Source organism: Zea mays, chromosome 1 (genome assembly GCF_902167145.1).
Source record: "Zea mays cultivar B73 chromosome 1, Zm-B73-REFERENCE-NAM-5.0, whole genome shotgun sequence".
NCBI classification, from domain to species: Eukaryota; Viridiplantae; Streptophyta; class Magnoliopsida; order Poales; family Poaceae; genus Zea; species Zea mays.
Genome location: NC_050096.1, coordinates 206,806,044 through 206,831,235, shown reverse-complemented (window position 1 = coordinate 206,831,235; position 25,192 = coordinate 206,806,044). Strand labels below are relative to the sequence as shown.

Genomic DNA, 25,192 nt, shown 5'->3' with positions numbered 1-25,192 from the left:
GAGCACATCGGGGACTTGCCAGTTCTTGGGAAGATCCTTGATGTCTTGGGCTTCAAAGAAGCAAAATTCCATCGCTCTTTCTACCGCCGAAGCCGAGTACATTGCCGCAGGACATTGTTGCGCGCAACTACTTTGGATGAGGCAAACCCTTAGGGACTATGGCTACAAATTAACCAAAGTCCCTATTCTATGTGATAATGAGAGTGCAATCCGCATGGCGGATAATCCCGTTGAGCATAGCCGCACTAAGCACATAGCCATTCGGTATCACTTTTTAAGAGATCACCAACAAAAGGGAGATATCGAGATTTCTTACATTAATACTAAAGATCAATTAGCCAATATATTTACCAAGCCACTTGATGAACAAACTTTTAACAAACTTAGGCATGAGCTAAATATTCTTGATTCTAGGAACTTCTTTTGTTGATTTGCACACATAGCTCATTCATATACCTTTGATCATGTCTCTTTCATATGCTATGACTAATGTGTTTTCAAGTCTATTTCAAACCAAGTCATAGGTGTATTGAAAGGGAATTGGAGTCTTCGGCGAAGACAAAGGCTTCCACTCCGTAACTCATCCTTCGCCATCACTCCGAGCAACTCTCCATCTTTGGAGGAGAGATCACTCCGTCTTTGGTATAATCTCCACTCATTTATTTATGACCAAAGGGGGAGAAAGTAATTCTAAGGGCTCTAATGACTCCGTTTTTGGCGATTCATGCCAAAGGGGGAGAAAGTATTAGCCCAAAGCAAAAGGACCGCACCACCACCTAATTTTAAAACGAGTTTTTCAATTGGTATGATTCTCAATTGATAAAATTAAAATTGGTATCTTATTGTGTTCAAAAGGGGGAGAAAGTAGCATTTCAAAATTGATATATCAAAACCCTCTTGAACACTAAGAGGAGAATTTTATTTAGGGGGAGTTTTGTTTAGTCAAAGGAAAAGCATTTGAAACAAGGGGAGAAAATTTCAAATCTTGAAGATGCTTTGCAAAATCTTATTCATTTATCTTTGACTATTTGCAAAAGGACTTTGAAAAGAATTTACAAAAGAATTTGCAAAAACAAAACATGTGGTGCAAGCGTGGTCCAAAATGTCAAAAATTAAAGAAACAATCCATGCATATCTAATAAGTATTAATATTGGCTCAATTCCAAGCAACCTTTGCACTTACATTATGTAAACTAGTTCAATTATGCACTTCTATATTTGCTTTGGTTTGTGTTGGCATCAATCACCAAAAAGGGGGAGATTGAAAGGGAATTAGGCTTACACCTATTTCCTAAATGATTTTGGTGGATTGAATTGCCCAACACAAATAATTGAACTAACTAGTTTGCTCTAGTGTACAAGTTATACAGGTGCCAAAGGTTCACACTTAGCCAATAAAAAGACCAAGTATGGGGTTCAACAAAGAGAGCAAGGGATAACCGAAGGCACCTCTGGTCTGGCGCACCGGACTGTCCGGTGTGCCACCGGACAGTGTCCGGTGCACCAGGGGACTCCAAGTCAAACTCGTCACCTTCGGGAAAATCCAGAGGCGCTCCGCTATAAATCACCGGACTGTCCGGTGTACACCGGACAATGTCCGGTGCCCCAAGGATGAGAGGCTCTAGAACTCGCCAGCTTCGGGAATTTGCTCCGCTATAATTCACCGGACATGTCCGGTGTCCGGTGAACCAGCATAGCAACGGCTACTTCGCGCCAACGGTCACCTGCAGGCGCATTTAATGCGCGCCATAAGCGCGCAGAAGTCAGGCACGCGCGAGACGGTGCACCAAACAATCTACAGTACTTGTCCGGTGTACACCGGACAGCCAGACGGGCCCAGAAGTCAGAAGCTCCAACGGTCGAATCCCAACGACCTGGTGACGTGGCTGGCGCACCGGACATGTCCGGTGTGCACCGGACTGTCCGGTGCGCCATACGACAGTCAGCCACCACCAAACAGCTAGTTTGGTGGTTGGGGCTATAAATACCCCCAACCAACCAACATTCAAGCCATCCAAGTTTTCCCACTTCAACTACTTACAAGAGCTCTAGCATTCATTCTAGACACACCCAAGTGATCAAATCCTCTCCAAACTCCACACAACGCCCTAGTGATTAGAGAGAGAGAGATTTGCTTGTGTTCTTTCGAGCTCTTGCACTTGGATTGCTTTCTTCTTTCTTTGATTCTTCATTACGATCAAACTCACTTGTAATTGAGGTAAGAGACACCAATCTTGTGGTGATCCTTGTGGGAACTTTGTGTTCCAAGTGATTGAGAAGAAAAGCTCACTCGGTCCGAGGGACCGTTTGAGAGAGGGAAAGGGTTGAAAGAGACCCGGTCTTTGTGACCACCTCAACGGGGAGTAGGTTTGCAAGAACCGAACCTCGGTAAAACAAATCCGCGTGTCACACTCTTTATTTGCTTGCGATTTGTTTTGCACCCTCTCTCGCGGACTCGATTATATTTCTAACGCTAACCCGGCTTGTAGTTGTGATCATTTTTGAGAATTTCAGTTTCGCCCTATTCACCCCCCTCTAGTCGACTTTCAAAAACAGCGGCGCTCGCTCCGCTCCGACTGCTGTGCCACCCACCAGGGTGATACTGACAATTGCCAAGTTCATCCTCAGGCGCAACAGGAAGCTCTGCCTCGCCCGACCTTAGGCCTCGGCCTCGGAAGGAGGTCTCCGCCTCGCCCGACCCCAGGGCTCGGCCTCAACCTCGGCCTCGGAAGGAGGTCTCCGCCTCGCCCGACCCCAGGGCTCGGCCTCAACCTCGGCCTCGAGAGTAATCGTGTCCTCGCCCGACCCCGGCCTCGGCCTCAGGAGGAGTCTCCGCCTCGCCCGACCTAGGGCTCGGACCGACCGCGCCATGGGGGATACATCATTACCCTACCCCTTGCTAGCTCAGGCTATGGGGGAACAAGACCGGCGTCCCATCTGGCTCGCCCCGGTAACAAGTAATGATGGTTCCCCGCGTGCGTCCATGACGACGGCGGTTCTCAGCCCCCTACGGAAACAAGGAGACGTCAGCAAGATCCCAGCAGCACCGACAGCTGTGCTTCTACAGGGCTCAAGCGCTCCTCCGACGGCCACATTACTGCGTACACAGGGCTCTAGCACCTCTCCGACAGCCACGTTGGCATGTACACAGGGCTCAGGCACCTCTCTGTCGGACACGTTAGCGCATAGCTATACCCCCATTGTACACCTGGACCCTCTCCTTGCATCTATAAAAGGAAGGTCCAGGGCCTTCATGCGAGAGGGTCGCGCGGGAGAACGAGCTGACGAACAGGCTCACTCTCTCTCTCTCTCGCGAACGCTTGTAACCCCTACTACGAGCGCATCCCCCCTAGCGCAGGATAACACGAGCCGTGTTTCCCCCCCTTGTGTTCCATCTCGCGCCAACCCATCTGGGCTAGGACACGCAGCGACAAATTTACTCGTCGGTCCAGGGACCCCCCGGGGTCGAAACGCCGACAGCTCTTATACCTTAGTACCTTACAAGTGTCAATGTAATTCAACTCTTTAGCTGACAACTCCTAACTTGAAAAATGGCCTGCAAAATCATGTCAAATGTATTCATGAGTTCTGATTAATGAAGATGGCTATATGGGTATGATTTCACTTAATTGATTTATTATTACTAACAGTGTAGCATTGTTAGTTAGAGGATATATGATGCTAGCTTTGAGGTATTACATTTGCGTGGTGCCTTTGTTAGTAAATGTTCGTGGTACTGCATATGGTCCATTTACTTGTCGATAAAATTCCTTTGGTAGGTTCCTATATGTATAAATCTTACTTCATTTGTTTTCTTTTATATGTCTACATGTATGCTTCTGTGGCATTGTACACATTGAAGTGTTGTGCCATCCATCAATCTGTGTACATCCTCATTTTTGGCGTTCATTGCTATTGAATCCTGTATGCGACGAGTAATTGTTGGTGTCTTATTCCATTATGAAAACTCTGGTACCATATCGAGTGTATATATATTTTAATTTTTTGGGGTGCATGGAAGCAAATCTTGTGCGAGGTTATAAAAATTATGACATATTTGCATCTAATGAAGGTGCATTGTTCTAAATGAAATATTTATTCTCTTTGTTAGTAATTTATGTATTGCTAGAATGTATAGCTTGAGATATTCTGGGTAGGATGTGTTTATGTTGACCTCTTTCCTGCTTGATCTTCTACATAGGGCCTGTTTGTTTTGGCTCCTGGCCGTCATAATCGGCTTCTGGCAGCCAAATGCTTGGCTTCTCAGTTTGCTTATGTGAGAACCGCTTTTGTGAAAAACCACCCAATCCAACGTGAAATGTTTATTGTATTTTCTAGATTTATTCCATGCTATTGACTGGTAAGAAATAAAGTTTGTTCTGTTTTTTCTGCTACTTTGATCTCTTTGCTAAAATTCATGCGGTGATCTGTGTTCCAGGCCAATCAAGAGGCTAGACAGAGCTGTGCAGGTGAGCATGCATTCATTATATTCCCACAGTTGATATTCTTTGTGGTACTACGGGCGTGTTTGGTGTGGTGCCTAAGCCGCCACACCGCGCCACACTTTTAAGCCACAGGTGTGGCGGCCGGGCCGCCACACCTGTGGCTTAAAAGTGTGGCGCGGTGTGGCGGCTTAGGCGCCACACCAAACACGCCCTACATCTATGGCAGATTTAGTCGCTGCTGCCATACACCAGATGCCCAGATCTTCTTCAGGCCCTTTGTCGGCGAGGAGTATAACAAGGTACATCAATCGCTTGGTCTTATCTTCCTGCTCTGCGAAAACAAGCACGCAAACCCAATTTACTATGTTACACCCCTTGGCTTCCGACGAGGTGGCCGAGGAGTGAGGCTGACGGTGGCGCTGGTAGTTCGCAAGGAACCGGATTTGGACGCGCTCTCCCTCGTCACTAGGTAAGAGACCCAGGTAAGGAACATATAAGTGGGTGTTCTGATTAGTGGTTACTTCTACATATAATTGGTTACTTCTACATATAATTTTGCTCCTTCAGTCTATTCACCATTTGATGCAGCCAGGTAATCTCTAATTGTGTATGTACAACATCACAATATGAACATACTTAGTGAGTATGTAGAGAGAATTAGTTTTTTTAAAGCACATTGTTTCTTCTGAATAATGTAAGTACTCGTGAGAACATACCCTTGCACATAATTGTTCTTTACTTTAGTAACCAACGTCCTGAAATTACCACTGTATAACATGTCCATGTATAGAGCTTGAAATCAAGAGGAGTGCAGACGTTCAGATTGCATATATGTTCTTCAGATTGCATTTTTAGAATATTCCATTCACATATTACATATGCATTTTTAGAATTGTCTACAAGATACTATTGCAGATATGTCCACCATGGAAAAGATTAATGATACAATTTTCGGAGCTAAGAATGTTGTGAAGGAACTTATTAAAAAGGCACATGATAAGCATTTGGAAGCTGAGCTAGGTCGCTACATGATGGAGACGCGACATGATGCATAGAATTGTTTCAAAATAGAGTGAACCTCATGTACTGATTGCTTATGTTTTGCTTCCATTATTATGTATATATAGCTTTTGTTTATGTCATTCATAGCATTATTCATTTTTAGGTTGAGTTGTTTTAACCTTAATACAATCTCTTGTTCAGATTCTTATCAAAGCTCGTGATGTTGCTAGGAGCAGTGCTCGGAATAGCTTGTCTGAAAGGAATAATTTGCTATGGGTTACTACGGTCTCAAAGGTAGTTTTTAGCATTTTATAAATAACTATTTGTGTGGGATAACAGAATGTTGAAGGCAAGCACGTACCTTTTGGTTTTATTGATCTGATGTTGGCACATTTCATAAAAGATGACTATGGTCTTGAAAGCCTATGCTCGACAGTAAATTGTGAGATATTTTTGCCACGACCGCGTGATCCGGGAACGATCGTTGCATCTGCAGAACATTCAGAAAGCGTCGTCTCTGTCATTACGTTGTTGCAATACACAGTCATTGCTTGTGCAAACATATATTTTAGTGATGCCAATAAAAATGTAGAATAACAATTAGGGTTTTTATATATTAATGTATTTTATCACATTAATTCCGTAGCAACGCACGAACATATACCTAGTAACTACACATTAACAATACTAATACATAACTAGATATTAACAAGACACCATCACGTAAAAAAAAAATCTGAAACCATAAACCCAAAAACCAAATCTAGACACTAAAATTACTAAATAATATAATTTAACATGGTTTCTCAGTAACAAATCGTGGTACCACTGCTCGGCGGTTTACCGTCACCGTTTAACGAGAAACGACGGATTAATGGGTTTACTAGTAGGTCCATACATTTTCCTTTTTAACAAGCTAAATTAAATTAAATTTAAATATCATGTATATCAGATTACTTATTAGAAAATATAGTTTTTTATCATAATTTTTCTTTATTTTTATAATTTGTTCAAAAAATTTAAATTTAAAGTAATTTTGAAAAAAACCCGGTAGTTAACAGGACGGCGGTTTCGGTCCGGCCGGTAAACCTGCGGTTTCTACCGTTTTTTGTAAAGCCTTCTATATCCGAACATCCATATCGGTAGCCAATATACCCCTCTCCGGCTCATCCACCATTCACAAAATCCACTCCAACGGCAGCCGGCCGCCGCCAGCCCGTCACACCACCACCGGCCAGGCGGAGGCGGCAACCGCGGCACCGCCCAGAAGCCCACCGGCACGGGCCACGCCGCCAGGGGCCACCTCCACAAGTCCACAGCTCCACTCATCGTCTCCTTCAGTCCCGTGTGAACCCGAGCCCGACCACTGGTCCACGTCCATCGCCATCGGACCACCGCCACACGGCCACCGACCCTCGCCTGCCAGCTCCAGCAGTCCAGCTCGTCGCCTCTCGCAGCCTCGCCTACCGACCTGCGTGCCGCTCGTGTCCGACCCGAAATTTCGGGTAAACCCGAACGCCATCCCAGCCATTCACCAGTCCCGAAACAAGAGAACGGAGACGCAGAAGCGGTGGAGCCTCCAGCCCGTGCCGAAGGGGAGAAGCCCTACTATGCGCTCCCATGGCCGCCTGCGTGCTGGGCCTAGCACCTACTCTCGTTAGCATGTGGCCCCTCCGGTGCGCTACCGCTTGCTCCGCCGCTACAGAGGCCTCCACCACGGCCGCTCATGCGTCGCGTCGCGGCGTGGGCGCGGTCAGCTCGGCTCTGTCCGGTCTTCGAGGAAGGTATCGTACATTTCTTGCTATGAAGTGCTCTATTATTTTCTTCCTTTCCCCACAAGTTCCAATAATGCAAACTTTGTTTTCTCTACCTTAAGATTTGAGCTGCTGATCAAACTAGTGGAATTCCTGAGTTTTCCTTTGCCTGTAAGGCATTCAGGAACAACTTGTAGATGTGCCCTCTTTGCTATGGGTCACCGGCACAAACAGTCTGAACTTTGTTTGCTGAGGCCCCTTCATTTTGAGGAATTGGAATCTAGCTAATGAAGTAGGCTATTTTTTTAGAATGTGACAAAACTTTCCAAAGTTTATATATAAGGCTATTTCAAATTCATAAGATGAGAGATGAAAATTGATTCTATAGATTTATATAATACTTTTCTAATGTATAACTTATAGCACACTGTTCTACTTTCTTCTCTATAACATAAATGTACTATATAACTATATCTCTCATACGATTTATGATAATATACAAATGTATTACATATACAATTATATTAACTTAATTTTTTTGTGTCTAAATTATGATTATTAGAATGAAATCTAATTCCAATGAAACAGATGGAGCCTTAGAGAAATTTGGTCTTATTGTTGTTTATATGGTGACAGCCTCTTAATTAATCTTCGTAGGCACTCCTTATCTTCGGCGCAATTCATGGATGGTCTTAGAAGCAATCTTCAAGTGGAAAGGAACCTGACACTTTCCCCAAAGTCACCAATGTCTCGTAGTGGTAATTTCTATTTTTAGTTTGTGCTAAGCAACGATAGATATTTTTTAGAGTAATCAACAATAGATACTCGTCAAGATGGTGTCTTAGAATGCTTAACACAATAGATATTCGTCAAGGTCCATTTGTGCTTAGCAACAATAGATATTCATTTGATGTCTTAGAATGCTGGAGATACTTCTTATGGGTTTTCCCCCACAACAACTGAGGAAATTTTCATTTATTTCTTTTAATATGGAACCATCCATTCCATTAACTCGTGTGATCAGCTAAATCACTGGTAACCAGGCCCCGGATACATTTGGATGCCACATGAGCTAACACCTTAGGAGGTGTTTGTTTGGGATTATAATCTGCCCAGATTATATAATCCAACTTATAAGTTGGATTATATAATCTAATAAGTTGGATTATATAATCTGGGCAGATTATAATCCCAAGCAAACAGACCTTTTCCTAAAATTTTCCACAATTGAGAAAAATCAGCCATCGATCCCCTTTCAAAAGGGGATGCTGCACCCGTCCCCTTTCCCTTTTTTCTGTTCGTTGATCTCGCACTCCTTCATCTTCCCTTTTCTCTGATTAAATTCATGAATTCCAATGTCTGGGCATTCATTTAAAACTTGTTCTCCTTTTCTCTGGCCCTCTAAGTCTGTTTCGTTCTAATCACCAGTGCCAAGGCTCAATCGCTAGATTGATCTGCATATCTGTATATAGTGCAAGACTCTTTAGAATAACCTCAGGCACACACTGCATGAATGTTAGATCAATTGTTACGCCTCCATCTCAAGGTCTTCCACATTCTCTCCACAAATTTGCATTTGAAACTAAGATGTCCTTAGTCCTGGTCCAACCGAGCTCTGTACCTCTTCTTGTGAAGTTGGCACACAAAGACAGATTGTTATGAACTTCCACATACAAGGGCTTGTTCACTTAATCCCCTCCACAAGGGGATTGGAGGGGACGAGGGGGATTTTAACTTGTAGTGGATTTAATGCCTGTAAACTCTCTCCAATCCTCATCAAATCGAACAAGGGCTAAAGCGTTTGTATTTACCTTGAAACTTAATCTGTCATATCCTATTCCACTAGTCTTAAGATTCTGCACCTGAACTGGAACTAGCGTTACCACCGTGCTTCTATTTTGTTGAGAATCACCGCAAAAATACTTTGTAAGAAGACTTAATAACATGCAAACCTCGAGAATCAAAATGCCAAGCCAACACATAGTTGCTCTCAACATGAACTAGTGTTGCTAGTATTATAAAAAAAATCCCAGTGGAAGCGAATTTTAGGCTGAGGTTAAAAAAAGGTCACTCGCTGGTTCCCTGGTCGTGTGCACACGAGATGGACTGACCTATGGAGGGCGGATCCTCATGTAGGGGCTGGGAGGGCTCAAAGCACGAGTAAAGATCCGGCCTATAGGGTGCGGACCCTCATGTTGCACGGGGGATCAACTTTCGTGACCTTTCTCGCCGGGACCAGCCATAGGGAGGGGCTCTTGCCTCCGATATGGCTGTCGCGCCAGTAGCCCCTTGCGCCGGGGAATGGGGTCCCTAGGGAGGATTTGGGGGCCTGGGCTAAAGCACCTACCACCTAGGAATGGGGTCCCTAGGGAGGATTTGGGTGACCACCCAAATTTTGGGGCAAAGTACGGCTCTTGCTAGGCACACGATATGGGTGCTCAAGTAGGGGGCCTGCGGGAGTTGCTCTAATAAATCAAATCAAGTTGAAATGTTGCAAATTTATTTTTTTGTGAGATTACTTTGACTTATGGGCCCCTGTCAAATTTGGCTGGTGCTTTGCTGCTGGCTAGTGAGGCAATGAAGTTGTGGGGCTTGGCAACAGCTAGAGTAATCCTCTACCTATATGTATATGCCCCAACGGTGGATCTTGTTTAGTTTTTTTGTCAGGGTTCATGTATTATGTAAACGAGGGCATATGTGTAATCTAAGAGCATCTCCAAGAGTTATCCTATCCAATCTCTTAGAGTCAAAATTAAAATTTATGCAACAAAATCGCCCTCCAGCGGCCCTCTCTATCCAATATCCTATATTTATGGATCCTTTCTTGTATTTTTGTTTTTGGCCACCGTAAAGTGCCTTTCGTTCTTGGTCATTTTCTGGACCTTTTATTCGTCTTCTTAATATAATGATGCACACATCTCTTGCGCGTTCGAGAGTGGTATCTTAAAAGATCCTCCCTTTTTGTTCGTCTTAATATAAAGATACATAATTCCTACGTTTTGAGAAAAAATATATGTCTGCCTTGCAAAAAGAGCACTTTCTCATCCACCTATTGTCTACTATGCGATCAAGATGACGAAACAATAAAGCATAATCGTGTTGCTTGTGTTTTCACAAGGCAGGTTTGGACAACTACCTTTCATGTGTTGGTCTAACGTCCCCTTGCACCTCAGCATGAAGATTCTCGTTTTTCTAGCTGGTGGTGCATGTTGGAATATAATATAAGTGCATTGCCCACCTATTCCTAAGCTTTTGGGTTGAACTAGTTGGTGCATGCAACTTAATAGTACAAAATAATCAAGGTTGTTCCAAAAGAGCAAAGAAAAGGACTGAATTCATCATTCTGGTTGTTTGGGAGGTGTGGAAACATAGGATGCCTGTGTCTTACACGGTGCTAGTCCTTGTGTCCCAAGAGTTTTAGCTATAGTTTCTGAAGAATGTATGTTGTGGTGTTGGGCTGGAGCTAAGGCTCTGCAACAACCTCTTGGTAGTTTGCTACCGATGGCTACTTTGGCGTTTTTTGGGCTGGGGTCTATATTTTTTCTTCTGGAATACGCAGGAGAGCTGCGCATCTTTGTATTAATAGAAGAATAAGAAAGGGGGAGAGAACCCCATTACAACACACACACCCCAACACTAGAGACTAACTAAGGATCACCGACTAACATGGAGAAACACGACCCACAACGCTGTTTTAAGCCAGCAACTCATCGACTTGGAGGAAAGACAGGGCCTTGGCTCCAGTCAAGGACCAAAGCACCGCCTCTTCCCTAGCCACCCTAAGGGCTGTGACCAAGCTAGGATTACATCCATCAAAGACACATCTATTCCTATGCTTCCAAATGGTCCAAGCACCTAGGATTACTAAAGAATTGAAGCCCTTTCTTATAAGATCAGATGCCCGAGAGCTGCTAGACTTCCACCACGACTCAAAGGAATCCTCGTGAGCTGGACACAACTCCTGCAGCCCCACTGAACTAAGGAAATCAAACCAGAACTGCTTGACAAAAACACATTTGACCAACAAATGATTTATGGTTTCAGCCTCTTGGTCGCACAAGGGGCACTGCTCTGGTCGGTCTAGTCCTCTTTTTCTGAGCCTGTCAGCAGTCCAGCACCTATTATGTTCCACAAGCCAGATAAAGAACTTGCACTTCCCAGGAGCCCAAGATTTCCACACACGCTCTGCTGGTTCGAACTCAACTGAACCAAGGAAGAGAGCTTTATAAGCAGAGCTAGTTGTATAATCCTCTGAAGCACTGAATTTCCATATATGTCGATCCCTTATTCCAGGCTGAAGCACAACTGCATCAAGCACTTCACAAAGTTCCAGGAATTCAGCAATGACTCTGACTGAAATTGCTCCATTTACATCGGAGATCCAATGGAAATTAGGGAGAGCATCTTTGACCAACCGTTTATTGGCAAGACGCAAGGGCACCATATCAAACATTGCAGGAGCTATGTCCTTAATACATCTCCCATCCAACCATCTGTCCTTCCAAAAAAGGGTATTGGCTCCATCACCGAGCTTAGTAATAACTGCTGCAGCAATCAGATTTTGTACCACCTTACAAACATGAGTGGGGAAGTCGGTCCAAGGCCTACTGGGATCTGTTTTCTGCAGCCATGGCCAACGAGCTCTCAGAGCCCAACAAAGGCTCTTTAACTCACTAATCCCAAGACCACCCAGCTCCTTGGGACGGGTAACCTTAGGCCAAGCCAAGAGGCAATGACCACCACAGAACTCTTTCCTGCCCCTCCAGAGGAAGCTCTTCCTCAGTTTATCGATTGCTTTGATGGCCAATACAGGAAGGTCAAGTGCCAAAGCTGCATAAATCATCTTTGCCGTCATGACGAACTACACATGAATAGCTCTACCAGCCCTGGTCATAAGTTCAGCTTTCCATCCTGGCAGAAGGCTAGCCACTCTATCAACAATGGCCTGAACCTGGTCCCTTGAGAGTTTCTTGGGAAACAAAGGCAAACCGAGGTACTTACATGGAAAATCTGAAATATTACATGGCAACAAGTCCTGTAAACAATTCACCTCTTCTTCCCCACAACAGATTGGGAACACACTACTCTTCTGGATATTAGTCCTTAGACCTGAAGCTGAGCCAAATAGATGAAGAATATCCATAGGCACACTGATGTCCGGGGCAGTAGGACTTAGAAATAACACTGCGTCATCCGCGTACAGCGAGATACGGTGCTGCATATTCCTTGAAGAGAGAGGTTGAAGAAACCCTTCCTCAGAGGCTCGCTGCACGAGCAGATTCAAGACATCCATTACAAGAATAAACAACATAGGTGATAGAGGATCACCCTGCCTCAGCCCGCGTTGATGCCCAATACATTCCCCGGGCAGACCATTCAGTAAAATCTTGGTAGAAGAGGTAGCTAACAGCCCGCTTATTATATCACACCAGATCTGTCCAAAACCAAGTTTTTTCAAGACCTCGAGAAGGAAGGCCCACGATACCGAGTCAAAAGCCTTTGAAATGTCTAGCTTGAGAAGGATACGAGCCTGCTTCTGACAATGTAAGAATCTGGTCGTCTGCTGGACTAGCATAAAGTTGTCAAGAATAAACCGTTTCTTAATAAAAGCGGTTTGATTGGGGGAAACCATATTTTGCAGCTGGCCTGCTAACCTGTTAGCCAACAATTTAGTCACCAACTTCGCGAAACTATGAACCAGACTGATTGGGCGGAAATCTCTCACACTAGTGGCCCCCTCCACCTTGGGCAGAAGTGTAAAAAAAGCTGAATTCAGCGGACCCAAGTTTCTGAAATTTCTAGCCCAAATGCAGTGAACTGCCGCCATGAAATCAGCCATGATTACCGACCAACAACTTTTGTAAAATCTACCAGTGAACCCGTCGGGACCCGGGGATTTGTCCGAAGGAAGGGCCTTAATTGTATCCCAGACTTCCTCCTCCGAGACAGGCGCATCAAGGGCATCAAGGTCATAAGATGGCATCCCTAGAGCTTCCAGATCAACGGTAACATCCCTTACTTCTGCAGTTCCAAGTAGCCCTTGATAAAAATTTAAAAAGGCTGCTGCCTTTCCTTCATGGGCAGTCTAGATTTGCCCATCCTCTGAGTGTATTGCTGCAATGAAATTCTTTTTCTTCCTGAACCTTGTTTGTGCATGAAAAAGAGAGGTATTGGCATCACCTTCTTTGAGCCACCCAATTCGCGATTTCAACCTTGCCATGGTACGAGAGATAGAGGACAGGGCAAGGGAGTGCTTCTTGAGCATGTTCCGGAGCCACAATTCACCAGGAGATAAGGAACGATTGTCCTGCGCCACCTCTAATTGATGTAGGAGCTCCCTAGCCATCTCAAGCTGCAGCTTAATCCTCCCAACTTTTTTGTCATTCCAGCTCTGCAGACTCCTAGCCGTTGTCTTTAATTTCTTGGCCAAAGTGATGAGTGGGCAAGGCCCTGCTGGAACAGACGCCCAAGATTGAGCTACCACATCATGAAATCCCTCCATCCTAGGCCAAAATGCTTGGAAATGAAACCTCCCTTTTCCTCTGCTGAAATCATGAAATCCAAGCAGCAAAGGGCAATGGTCGAAGTCATCCGTGGCTGAGCTCTGGAGAAGAGAATCTGGGAATTGTTCCTCCCAATCTGTTGTGCAGAAAACCCTATCCAATTTGACCAGGGTAGGATTAGAGTGTCCATTCGACCATGTATATTTTCGGCCAATCAACGGAATTTCATTAAGAGCCAAGTCATTTGCCCATTTCCTGAACCTGCCCATCATGGCACGGTCTAAGTTATTGTTATTCTTCTCCTCCTCCCTTAAAATCAGATTGAAATCCCCGAGCACAAGCCACGGCCCAGTACAGAGAGCTCTAATTTCTCTAAGAGATTGCAAAAACTGAATCTTCTCATGGTTCCCTTGCGGACCATACACACATGTAAGCCACCATGGTGATCTGGTGCTAGAATGAAAGTTCACAGAGGCGCTATGTTCATCCACCCTACTGCCAGCACAAACACCAATGCTATTTTTCCAAGCCACCAAGATGCCACCACTAGCACCAACAGAAGGTAGGAATACAAAATTGTCAAAAGCTGGTCCTAGCATCCGCAATAAAAGGAACCGAGAAACATCCACCGTTTTAGTTTTTTGAAGACAAACCACATCAACTCGAGCAGAATCCACCAAAGTGCGTACAACATCCTGTCTAGCAGACCCATTAAGGCCTCGCACATTCCAAATTAGAATTTTTGAAGGATCCATAGGGGATGAAAAAAGAACGACTACCGGCGAGGGTCCCAATAAATCAGCAGATTGGTCCGCCCTGCAACAGCTCCTTAGGCCTAGACCAGCCGAATAGCGCTGCCATGGCCGTGATCTGCACCTCTGAAAGCCCTTTTCTGAAAACTCTGGCATACTCATCAAGATCTTCTGGCCTGATAGTTTCAGTTTCTCCAGCATTCACAATACCAAGCTCCTTCAAAATACGCTTCTTGCCCTGCTTGGCCGGTGGAGGAGGAGGCAGTCGCTCCACTCCTACTCCAGCGACCCTTCTGCTGCGTCGGGGTACCACCTCAGTGGTTGTAGCTTTGCCTTGTCGCGGCCTTCTGACTGGCGCCCTCAGAATCCCACCTGCTGGTCTGGTCAGCTTATTGATGAACTCTTTTGCACCCGAAGGGGGGGAGGCGGGGACGTGTCTAGCAGCTGTCTGGGTTGACTGTCCTTCTTCCTCCTTTGCCGAAAGTAAGTAATGATGGGGCCTCTCCGTGGCCTTGAACCAGCATGCAAAGCGAGGCCACTCGAACTTCGCGCATCCACCAAGGCTGACTTCTGCCCTCCCGTGTCGACTGTGGCCCGAGACGGAGATCTCGGGGGTGGCAACTGTATTGCCTGCTCCTTCCGCCGGAGCCCTCAAGGGTGAAGAGGGGGAAGATGGTACTGGCAGGGAGGAGTGAGATGGGCTACCTCCGGACATCCCCAACGCCTCTGCGACTACCCCCGAGCTGAAAAACAGTCCAGCCACCAGGGAAAGTGGGTCGGGGTTAGAATCTGCACCCAATGAAACATGAGACGCCACAGCCTCCACCATGCATGCCTGATCATTACTCCTGTCGTTACTCTTCTCATTATCTTCTGACGCCTCAAACAGAGCCCCAATATTTAACTCCTTGAAAGCAGGAATATGCTCCTCTATATTAGAAGTACCATTTAAAGATGCCTCCTTGGGATCCTCCTATTGGTCATCACCCAACTCTTCTTGTGAAACAGCCACGTGGCGGGGACAGATTGGCAGCGGCCCTAGCCTCTCATGCATGGGGCGCCGAACGGCCGACGCTCCATCAGGGCCTCCCTGCCCTGCCGGAGAAGCTTGTTGCAGGCGACGTCGACGAGACCTAGTGTCCTGATCATCATCAGACGCCGGCGGCGACGGGGGAGGGGAAACATCGCCCGCCGGCGGAGAGATCAGAGACACCGAGGCCGTCACCTGATAAGCTAGAAGATGCTTCACAGTGGTCTCCACTTCAATACCCTGAACCGGCTCCGGAATCAGGAGATCAACAGCAGCCGTAATGAGCTCTGGATGTCGGCACCAACCAAGAACCCTGAAGGAAGAGAGGTCCAGGCGAGCAGCAGTGTCAGGATGAAGCTCCAGTGCCGTGCAGTGCGCTCGCAACAAACTTCTTGCAGTTTCCAGACTCCATGCGTGCAACGGGACTCCCTCGAAGCTGATTGACACGAAGGAAGGCAAGGAAACCGCTTCAGCGTGTGCAAGCTTTGACCACTTGATGAACTTGAAAGAACCAGAAGGGGAGTTGAGAACAACTCCGTTGTTGAAGACATCCAACGCCGCTTGCTCATTTTGCATGATAATAACGAAATCTTCAGGCGTTGAACGGTGGACTGAAAAACTTGCATGATCTAAATCATACTCCGCTGCAACTTCTGCCGCCAAAAGCTCAGCTGTCACCGGCGGCCGCGAACCAGTGACCACGACGAACAGAGCACAACGCCGAAGATTGTTCTCCACCAGAGTTAAATCCCTTGCACGCTCAAGGACGCAAACCGGCCGTGCCGCCGAACCTGCAGTCTTCACCACGGCCGACTGATGGGATGGTAGCCGAGCGGAGCAGTCATCATCCACTGGTGGCATGTTAGCAGCGCTCCCAGATTGGGGCCTTCTCCCCCTGGTACGGTGTCGACCCTTCTTGGCATGATTCAACGACTGTCCAGGCCCGTCCCCAGCAGTAGCTTGCTGACCTTGATCCATGGGAGCGGAGACCCTCCTCCAAACCAGCCTCTGCTTAGAGAACGGTTTTGAGACCCCCACTGGTTGCATGCCTAAGCGCTCCCACACAGAGCGCCCGCCGGACGAGGCATTGGTCACGTCAAGCCTTCAATCGGCGACTGGTTGCAGGCCAGAACGCTCCCACATAGAGCGCCCGCCGGACGAAGCTTTGGTCGCGTCGTGCTTTTGAACGGCGCCAGGGCATCTAGCAGCACGGTGGCCCGACCGTCGGCAGCACAAGCAGCAGGACGGACGACGGCACTCAGCCGCACGATGGGACGCCGCCAAGCACTTGAAGCACCTCCCTCGGAGATCCTGCGGGACCGGTCGACGGGGAAGGGGAGGGCGGGGACGTTCAGCCAAACGACGACGACGACGAGACCACCTGGTCTCCACCTTAATCCAGCCCTCAGCGTCAGGTGCCGGCGTGGCCCCAGGTTGGCGACGGCTACCGGGGCAGTTCTCCAACCTCATGATCGGGATGGACCACCCCGATGAGTCGTTGGTGGAGACCGTCGGCCGAGCACGTGCCGCCGGCTGGGACAGCACAACCGCACAATAGGTCTTTGTGGCGGACGTCCCACCAGCTCCGATGGGGACGTCGATACGGAGCCTTCTCGCCGGCGAGGTTGGGCCGGAGCCCGCCCAACATTGTGCCTTGGAACGCCCGGCTGGGAGAGACGGCTCAGCAGCAGCGGACGATGAAGAAATAGGGCCAGGCGCGCAGGGAGAAGAGGAGGAGGCCGCCGGGAATGGAGCGGCGGCCGGGAAGGTGGTCGCCGAGCCCGGGGTGGGTGTCGACGAGAGGCTTTGGGGAGGGCAAGGGGCGGCGCCGGCGAAGGAGGGGGTGGAAGACGAAGCGGCCAGGGCGGGAGTCGAGGCGGCCATGATCATGGGTAATGTTGTGACTGGGGTCTATATTCTTTTCCTAGTGTGGCACTAAGAGTTCTGTATTTGTTTTCTGGGGAGCAGGCTCTGCCTCTCCTCCATTGTTTTTATTCACTTCTCAATGAAATGACACACTATCATTCGAGAAAAAGGAAAAAATATATATGTTGATTTATTAAGTTCAATGAAATGTACAAGTAATTTTTTTGCACTATCAGTATACAAATTAATTGGTGGGTCAGGGGGTGTATCCCCTTGTGTACTTCCTCTCCTTTCTTATTAATATAACACATAATTATCTTGCGGGTTCCAGAAAAAAAGTATACAAGTTAATGGTTGGACGTTTACAGTGTTTCATGTTCATTTTCTAACAGATGATTCAGCCATAACCTGTAAAGGATTCTGTACAATATTATGGAACCTGAAAGCAGATTTACAAGATGGGTGCTTAATATTCATAACAGGAGACCCGCTTACCCTGGGCTGTTGGGAATCCAACATGGCTGTTCAGTTGGCTCCTTCTGTTGAAAGCAATAATATATGGACAGCTGAAATAAAGGTAAATCTTCTTTTAACAGTACTCCATCCACAAATGTTTGTCGCTATGGTATTCGTGGCGGTCAAACTTACTTAAATTTGACTAGATTTATAGAATATGTTAGCAACATTTGTATCTTCAAATATTTTTACTATAAAAATAGATTCGATATCTAATGATACTAATTATGTATTATAAATATTAATATTTTCTTATAGAAATGTGGTCAAAGTTAAAAATGACTGACTCCTCGAAAAGTGCGAACGACCAACATTTGTGGTCAGAGGGAGTATCATTTTTTGGGAATACCATTTATTAATTAATCATAACATTGTGTGGATGATAAATCGTATTTCAATATTCGAGAAGCATTTGAAGTCAATTATTTTAGAAATGTTTTCATCTTTAGTTGATGTGACATTTTACTGACGATCTTTTAGGTAGTTTAATTTGTAAAGCATGTTGTTATAACGAGACCATGGGCCACATATTGGCAGAGGAATGCCATATCTTTTTTTCTCGAATACATAGGAGAGTTGCGTATCCTTATATTAATAGGAGAAGAAAAAAGGGCTAGAGCCCAGACATATAACAAGAAACACATTTTGTGCCCTATTTCTATTCATTTTGAACTAAAATTTATTTAGGGCCTTACCATTTTGTGAAGAAGCATTTGAATCGTGATCCATTATCACCCCTAGATAAGGTTGAGAACTTGGCTTTATTAATCTGGCTAAAAATCCTAGAACAATGGCAGCAGTAGAGCCCGATCGCCCTCCCTAAGAGGCTCTATCATAAAAAACTCTACTTCCGCTTACCTTTCTTTTCTTAGCGGCCCCTACCTAATGGCTGGCTATCACCTAACAAACTCTTTTTTCTCGAACACGCGGGAGAGCTGCGTATCATTATATTAAAAGGAGAAAGAAACAAGGTCCAAAATAGACACTCCATGAAATTTGTATTAGATGGTTGCGGTGCCAAAACTTGCAGTCCGAATTGCCTGAGCAAGAGGAACCAACATTCCCTAGAGAAGACAGAAGCCACCAGCAAATGTTCAACCTGATGGATGGCTATCACCTAACAAACTCAATAACCAAACTCCTATCCTTACTCTGCAAATCCTATCTTTTAGCCGAAGTCCTCTAAACAGATAACTATGGCCACCTTTAGCCACTAGTAGATGATGTTAGCGTGTTGTGTTATTGTGTCTTATCACTATAATGGGCCTTGGTCCAGTTACCCAACTAGGGTTAGAGTTAGGGTTTTCTCTCTCCTAACATGGTATCCAACCAAAAATTCTGTTCTCCCTCTCCCTCCCTCCCTCTCACTTGAGTGCCGCCATCACCCTCCCATGGCCGACGACTTCTCCCCTCGCCGGTGGTCGGCCTTTTTGGCTGGCACCACGTCCCCGACGCTCTCCTCCTCCACCTCCGGCACTGCGTTGCTGTCCGCCTCTACTGCTCCTAGAGCCGCGTCGCCGTCGCTCGCCTCTACCTTTCCTGGAGCCACGCCGCCGGTCACCTCCCCCTCCCTGACTAAGTCTTTTGGCCTCTTGTGGAGGACTACAATCTTTGTGGAGGACAGTAGAGGACATCATCTCAGTCCTTGCTACAGTTTTGTGTTGACTGCAGTAGAGGACATCCCTTTAGAGAGGACATCTTAGTCCTTGCTGCAGTTTTGTATGCTGCAGTAGATGACAACATCTCGATTCTTGCTGCAGTTTTGTGTTGACTGCAGTAGAAGACAACATATTTGCATGTATAGGACAACATCTTTAGGAGCATCTTAGCATATGCTCGGCAGTCCCTTGGGCTATAAATATGTAACCCCAACCCTTAGACGAGTATGACATTGTGTAGTGTGTGAGGAATAAACAAGAAAAAATTGCCTCAACTCGTAGTCTCATCCTCTCGATGATAGTAAGAGTCTCGTTACTTACAACAATTGGTATCAAATCTAAGTTATCCTGCAGTCTAAACATCTCTTGCTCATCTCCTTCCCGCGTCTCTCCCTGTACTCAGTCGACAGCAAGAGCACCGACTGTTCCTACTCATCCCTGCTCTCCTGCTCAGACGAGCAGCCTTTCGTCTGAGACAACCTCTTTGCCATGCAACAACCCCTCACTAGCGCACCATGTCCGAAGGATAGTCCTAGTGCTCGGTCGCTTTGAGTGCGCGACGTCGGCAGGAGGCCGAGGTCGCCATGGGAGAGGAACACGAGCAAGCAGCAGCGACAGCGCCGAGGGCAGCAAGGCTGGCAACGGCGGAACTGGCAGCAACGAGGGTGGAAGTAGAAGCAACAATGGTGGAGGATGCTGCACGTGCGGCGGTAGCAGAGCTCGAGGCTCTGTGCGGCAATAGCGCCTGCAGCTTTGCTTCTGTCGCCGGCAACACCGATAACGAGCTCAGGTTGGCGAGGGAGGCAGCGCGCGAGCAGGCGGGACAGTGGGCAGTCGCGCATCCCCATGGGGCGTGTGGTGGCAGCCCAGACAAGTGCAGACGCGTTGACGACGCTTCGGGCGGGGGTGCGCGCGGCGGCAGCCTAGACGAGTGCGGATGCATCGGCGGCTGGTTGATGAAGATCGTGGCCTTTACAGGTGGCACGGCTCTCCCTCCTCGGATCAGTATCATGGTCACCATGGGGTCTAGGCCGTTCTCAGGGACATTGGCCCCGACGGTGGGTGGCCTACCCTACCAAGACCAACTACGTCGAGTGGGTCGCGATGATGAGGGTACGGCTACAGGTTTGCCACATGTGGGAAGCAGTTCGGTATGGCGACGTCGACTACTACGAGGATCGACGCGTGCTGGATACCCTCATTGCTGCAGTCCTGCTTGTAATGCAGTTCTCGCTTTCCCAGAAGCGGACTTCCAAGGAGGCCTGGGACGCCATCGCTGGGGCTAGGGCTGGACGAAAAACTCGTAGCTCGTTAACTCGCTCGACTCGACTCAATAATGGCTCGACTCGACTCGTTTATAATTTGTAACGAGTTGAGCTTGTATTTCAACTCGTTACGATAACGAGCCAGCTTGAGCTGGCTCGCGAGCCAAACGAGTTGGAGTAATTAGTCAAATTACAATAATCTTCGATCCAAAATAGTTAATCTTGTACTCTACTATAGTTAATCTTGTTCTTTGTTGAATGTGGAATCTTAAGTTGCAAACTTTATTCTTTTTTTCTAAATAGATCTCCTTTTCTTTTGCTACATGTTTTTATATCCGTTCGTAGACACTAGACATGATATTATCGAGCTGGCTCGCGATCTAAACGAGCCAGCTTGAGTTGGCAAACGAGTCGAGCCGAGTTGGATCTTTAGCTCGTTAACATAACGAGTCGAGCCGAGCCAGCTCGTTATCTTAACGAGCCAGCTCGAGTCGAGTCGAGTCGAGCCGAGCCAGCTCGATATCCACCCCTAGCTGGGGCTCACATCGACATCAACCGTGCCCGCAAGACCACACTGCAGGCACTTCGCAAGGAGTGGGAAAGCATGTCCTTCAAGACAGGTGAGGATGTTGATGATTTCGCTCTCCACCTCAACACTGCTGCAGAAGATGGTGCAGTTTGGCGACGACACCTATGATGAGGAGAGTGCCATCGAGAAGCTCTTCCGTTGCATCCCCGAGAAGTACAAGCAGATTGTTCGCTCGATCAAGTCTTTGCTGGACCTCTCCATGATGTTGATCGAAGAGGCGATAGGTCGCCTCAAAGTTGTCGACGGTGATGAACGACAACCTCCTTCGGGGCCTATATCCATTAGCGGGAAGCTACATCTCACTCGAGAGCAGTGGGAGGCCTGTCAGGGTGACAAGAAGAAGGGGGAGTCCTCTTCCTTGACGGCCGTCGTAAACGCGGCAAGCCGCGCAAGGCGCGCGGAGGCGCCCAGGCCGGAATGGGAGGACATGCTGTGGGCAGTGCCCACGGAGACATCTAGGGCGGCGACGCCGGCAACCAGAAGCCGCCACGAGACGATACCTACCACAACTGTAGCAAGCTTGGCCATTGGACCAGGGATTGTCGACAACCACGACGTGGCCAGGCCCACGTTGCACAGGCAGAGGAGGAGGCTTTGCTCCTATCACACGCGAGCGTTGAGCCATCTCCAGCAGCATCAGCCGCAACGACTTTCCTCCATTCGATGAGTCGAAAGCACGTGCTTTCCTCGGCGACGGCTCCGACAAAGTCATGATTGAAGGATGGTTCCTCGACACAAACGCACCCACACATGATCGGTCGATGGGAGTTCTTCACTGAGTTTGACTCTAGTGTCCGAGGCAATTTGATCCTCAATTTTTTAATATTCAAACGGTGCTGGTTAGCTCATAAGACAAACCATGTTACTGTATTCTTCTTCTTTTAACTAATGACATGTTCACTAGCTACTCATGGAAACAATTCACTCACTACTTGTCGAAACAAAATAGTTCAATAAGGAAAATTCATTTATCAAGGACAGATGATGTAAATTCTACAATTTTTTTTAGTTTGATGAATGCCATGTTGATTTAACTGTTTTTGGAGCTCTTATACTTTCTTTTAGTTTTGGAGCATCACATTCTTTATTCTTTTCAGGTACCATATGGAGTGCATTTCAAATATAGTTATTTTGTTCGAGAAGAAATGAGTTCCTCTTCTGATATTATATGGAGGCCAGGTCCAGTATACTCCTTATCAATACCTTCAGATGGCCAGAAAAAGCAGGTTATTATTGTGAAAGACCTATGGATGAAAACCAGTCTACCAGGTCTTCCTACTCCTACATGGGGATCATGGCTGATGGAAGCTGATTCTCTTGAAGGTGAACTTTTTGATGGTGGAAATAACCAGAACATTGTGAAAGATCACTCTGTCAGGGATACACGGAATCAAGGCTTATCTGTAGGTAATGTTGCATTACCACATCTTCTAGAATATGGCAATAACGAGTATCAGGATATTAACTCTTCTTTAGCTGTTCTGAACACTTAAATCTTTCCAGTGGATTTGCAGGTGATCATATTATATTGAAGCTTGGGAATGGCACACCATTACATGCAAAACTGTTGTCGGATAATCAATCTACCATCATGCACAACTGTGTAACTGAAATACCAAATGCCAGTTATATAAGCCAATATGGAAGGCCTCAAGTCGTAGAGGAGCCATGGATTCTTGAATCAATTGTGTCTGCAAAGAAACCAGTTGCAAAAGTCAAAGATAAGAAAGGGCAAAAGAAGCTTGTAAATTATAAGCACACTTTGAGTGGAGTTAGTAAAAACATGCATGAACAGTATCAGCCTGTTGAAGAGCCATGGTTATTTCAATCTATATTGGAACTAAATGAAACTATAGTTCTTGCTGATGGAAAAGTAGAAGCAAGGGACATTATCAGAAAATTAAGGAAAATAGAAAAACCTTTAACGCCTTTGGATGAGAGTAAACCGACTGGTGGTGAACCGTCATCAAGAGTTATACTTATGAATTCCTCTGTCTGCACTATGCAGAGAATTGCAGTATTAGAAGATGGAAAACTAGTTGAACTCTTGCTGGAACCCATCAAGAACAATGTACAGTGTGATAGTATTTATCTAGGTGTAGTAACAAAGCTCGTTCCTCATATGGGAGGAGCATTTGTAGATATTGGAATTTCAAGGCCTTCACTTATGAGCATAAAGCAAAACCGAGATCCTTTTGTGTATCCTCAAGTTTTTAAGAACCGAGGAACAGATCATGTTGGTGATTATTGTAATGAAGAGAACCTTCCAGCTTATGAAAACGATGATGATATGAGTGACGACGAATTTGCAGATGAAGAAGCTCATGATGGTTCATCATTTCCAGTTGAGAATGTTACAGATAACAATGTCGATGATGATGAAGTTGACAGCATTTCTGTTTATGACGTAGACAAAGATGAAGAAAATGACCACATGGAAGATGAATATAGTGAGGGCATACTGCAAGGATATCAATCAGAAATTTCCAATGATCTCAAGACTTTATCTTCAATTCAGCATGCTTTAAGAGAATCTAATGATGACACAAATGGAAGCAGATGGTCTCAAGTTCGCAAGGGCACAAAAGTAATGGTTCAAGTTGTCAAAGAAGGATTGGGTACGAAAGGTCCAACACTTAGTCCATTTCCATGCCTGCGAAGCCGATTTTGGGTATGTATGATCATGGGACTAGCCTTGGTGCTCTTCCATAACTAATGTTAGTGCACTTTGCAACCTTTTATAATACACCATTAAAATATGCATGTGGTACAAAGAAATATTTCTGAGAATAATTGTAGAGAATTAGGGAAATACCACACCCCCATTATCTATGTGTGCGTTTGGGGGGGGGGGGGGGTCGACCATTATATAGGCCGTATGGCTTGGTGTTTAAGTAAGACGAGTATTATGAATAGCACCTGTACATTATGGGTTCGCTGCCCCAAATATATATACAGATACAGGAGTACAAATATATAGAAAAACCCTTATAAAGGGCGAAACAACAAATAAGTCCCCTATATATCTAACACCTCCCTCAGACTCAAGGTGGATCGAGAACACTAAGTTTGGAGAGGAAAAATCTATGTTGAGCTTGAGTCTGCGCCTTCTGAAAAAATCAGCTAGCTGAAGCTCTAAGGGCACATATTGAAGCGAGATAACAACATCATGGACCTGAAGTCCTGAAGTGTTTAAGAAACATCAATTCCAATATGCTTAGTGAGCTCATGTTTCATCGTATCACGAGCAATACTAATAGCACTTCTGCTGTCCGATAAAAGAGGAGTCAACATAGAAACAAGAACACCATAATCCTCAAGCAACCATCGTAACCTTTGTAGTCACAAGAGCCATAGCACGCAATTCAGTCTTTGTACTCGAACGAGAAATTGCTACAGGCTTCTTAGTCTTCCAAGCAATGAGAAAAACCACCAAGAAAAACACAATAGAAAGAAAGAGATCGACGTGGGAATGACTAGCCCAAGCAGCATCACAATAAGCTTGCAGTTACAACGAGCTAGAGCGCGGAAAGAACAAGCGTAGGACACGACACAAGTGACTATAGTGGACCTGGGTGGGAATCGAAACAAATTGGCTCAGGATATGCACAACATATGAAGTATCAGGATGAGTGACGGGTAAACAAGACTCCCTACAATATGGCAATAACGAGTAGGCCATCAAGAGACTCACCATCATTGGCACTAAGATGAAGATTGAGCTCCATGGGAGTCTCAACAGTCCGGTGATCACTAATAGAAGCCCGATGAAGAGAACCATCAGAGCGGGCCTCGATCTATAGACCCACTTA

At 46.2% G+C, this 25,192-nt stretch overlaps 1 protein-coding gene across 2 annotated transcripts in view; it reads left to right on the top strand.

Annotated features, from left to right (window-relative positions):
- The first annotated feature begins 6,569 nt into the window (after positions 1 to 6,569).
- Positions 6,570 to 25,192, top strand: part of LOC103643177 (ribonuclease E/G-like protein, chloroplastic) — a 39,077-nt gene continuing 20,454 nt past the window's right edge. The window contains exons 1-5 of one of the 2 annotated variants that reach the window (XM_020546661.3): positions 6,570 to 7,231; positions 7,859 to 7,959; positions 17,745 to 17,929; positions 22,478 to 22,787; positions 22,895 to 24,051. In XM_020546661.3, coding sequence (XP_020402250.1) covers positions 7,068 to 7,231; positions 7,859 to 7,959; positions 17,745 to 17,929; positions 22,478 to 22,787; positions 22,895 to 24,051 — 1,917 coding nt within the window. In that variant the 5' untranslated portion in view covers positions 6,570 to 7,067. The remainder of the gene's footprint in view (positions 7,232 to 7,858; positions 7,960 to 17,744; positions 17,930 to 22,477; positions 22,788 to 22,894; positions 24,052 to 25,192) is intronic. The other variant, XR_002266341.2, reaches the window with a different exon arrangement.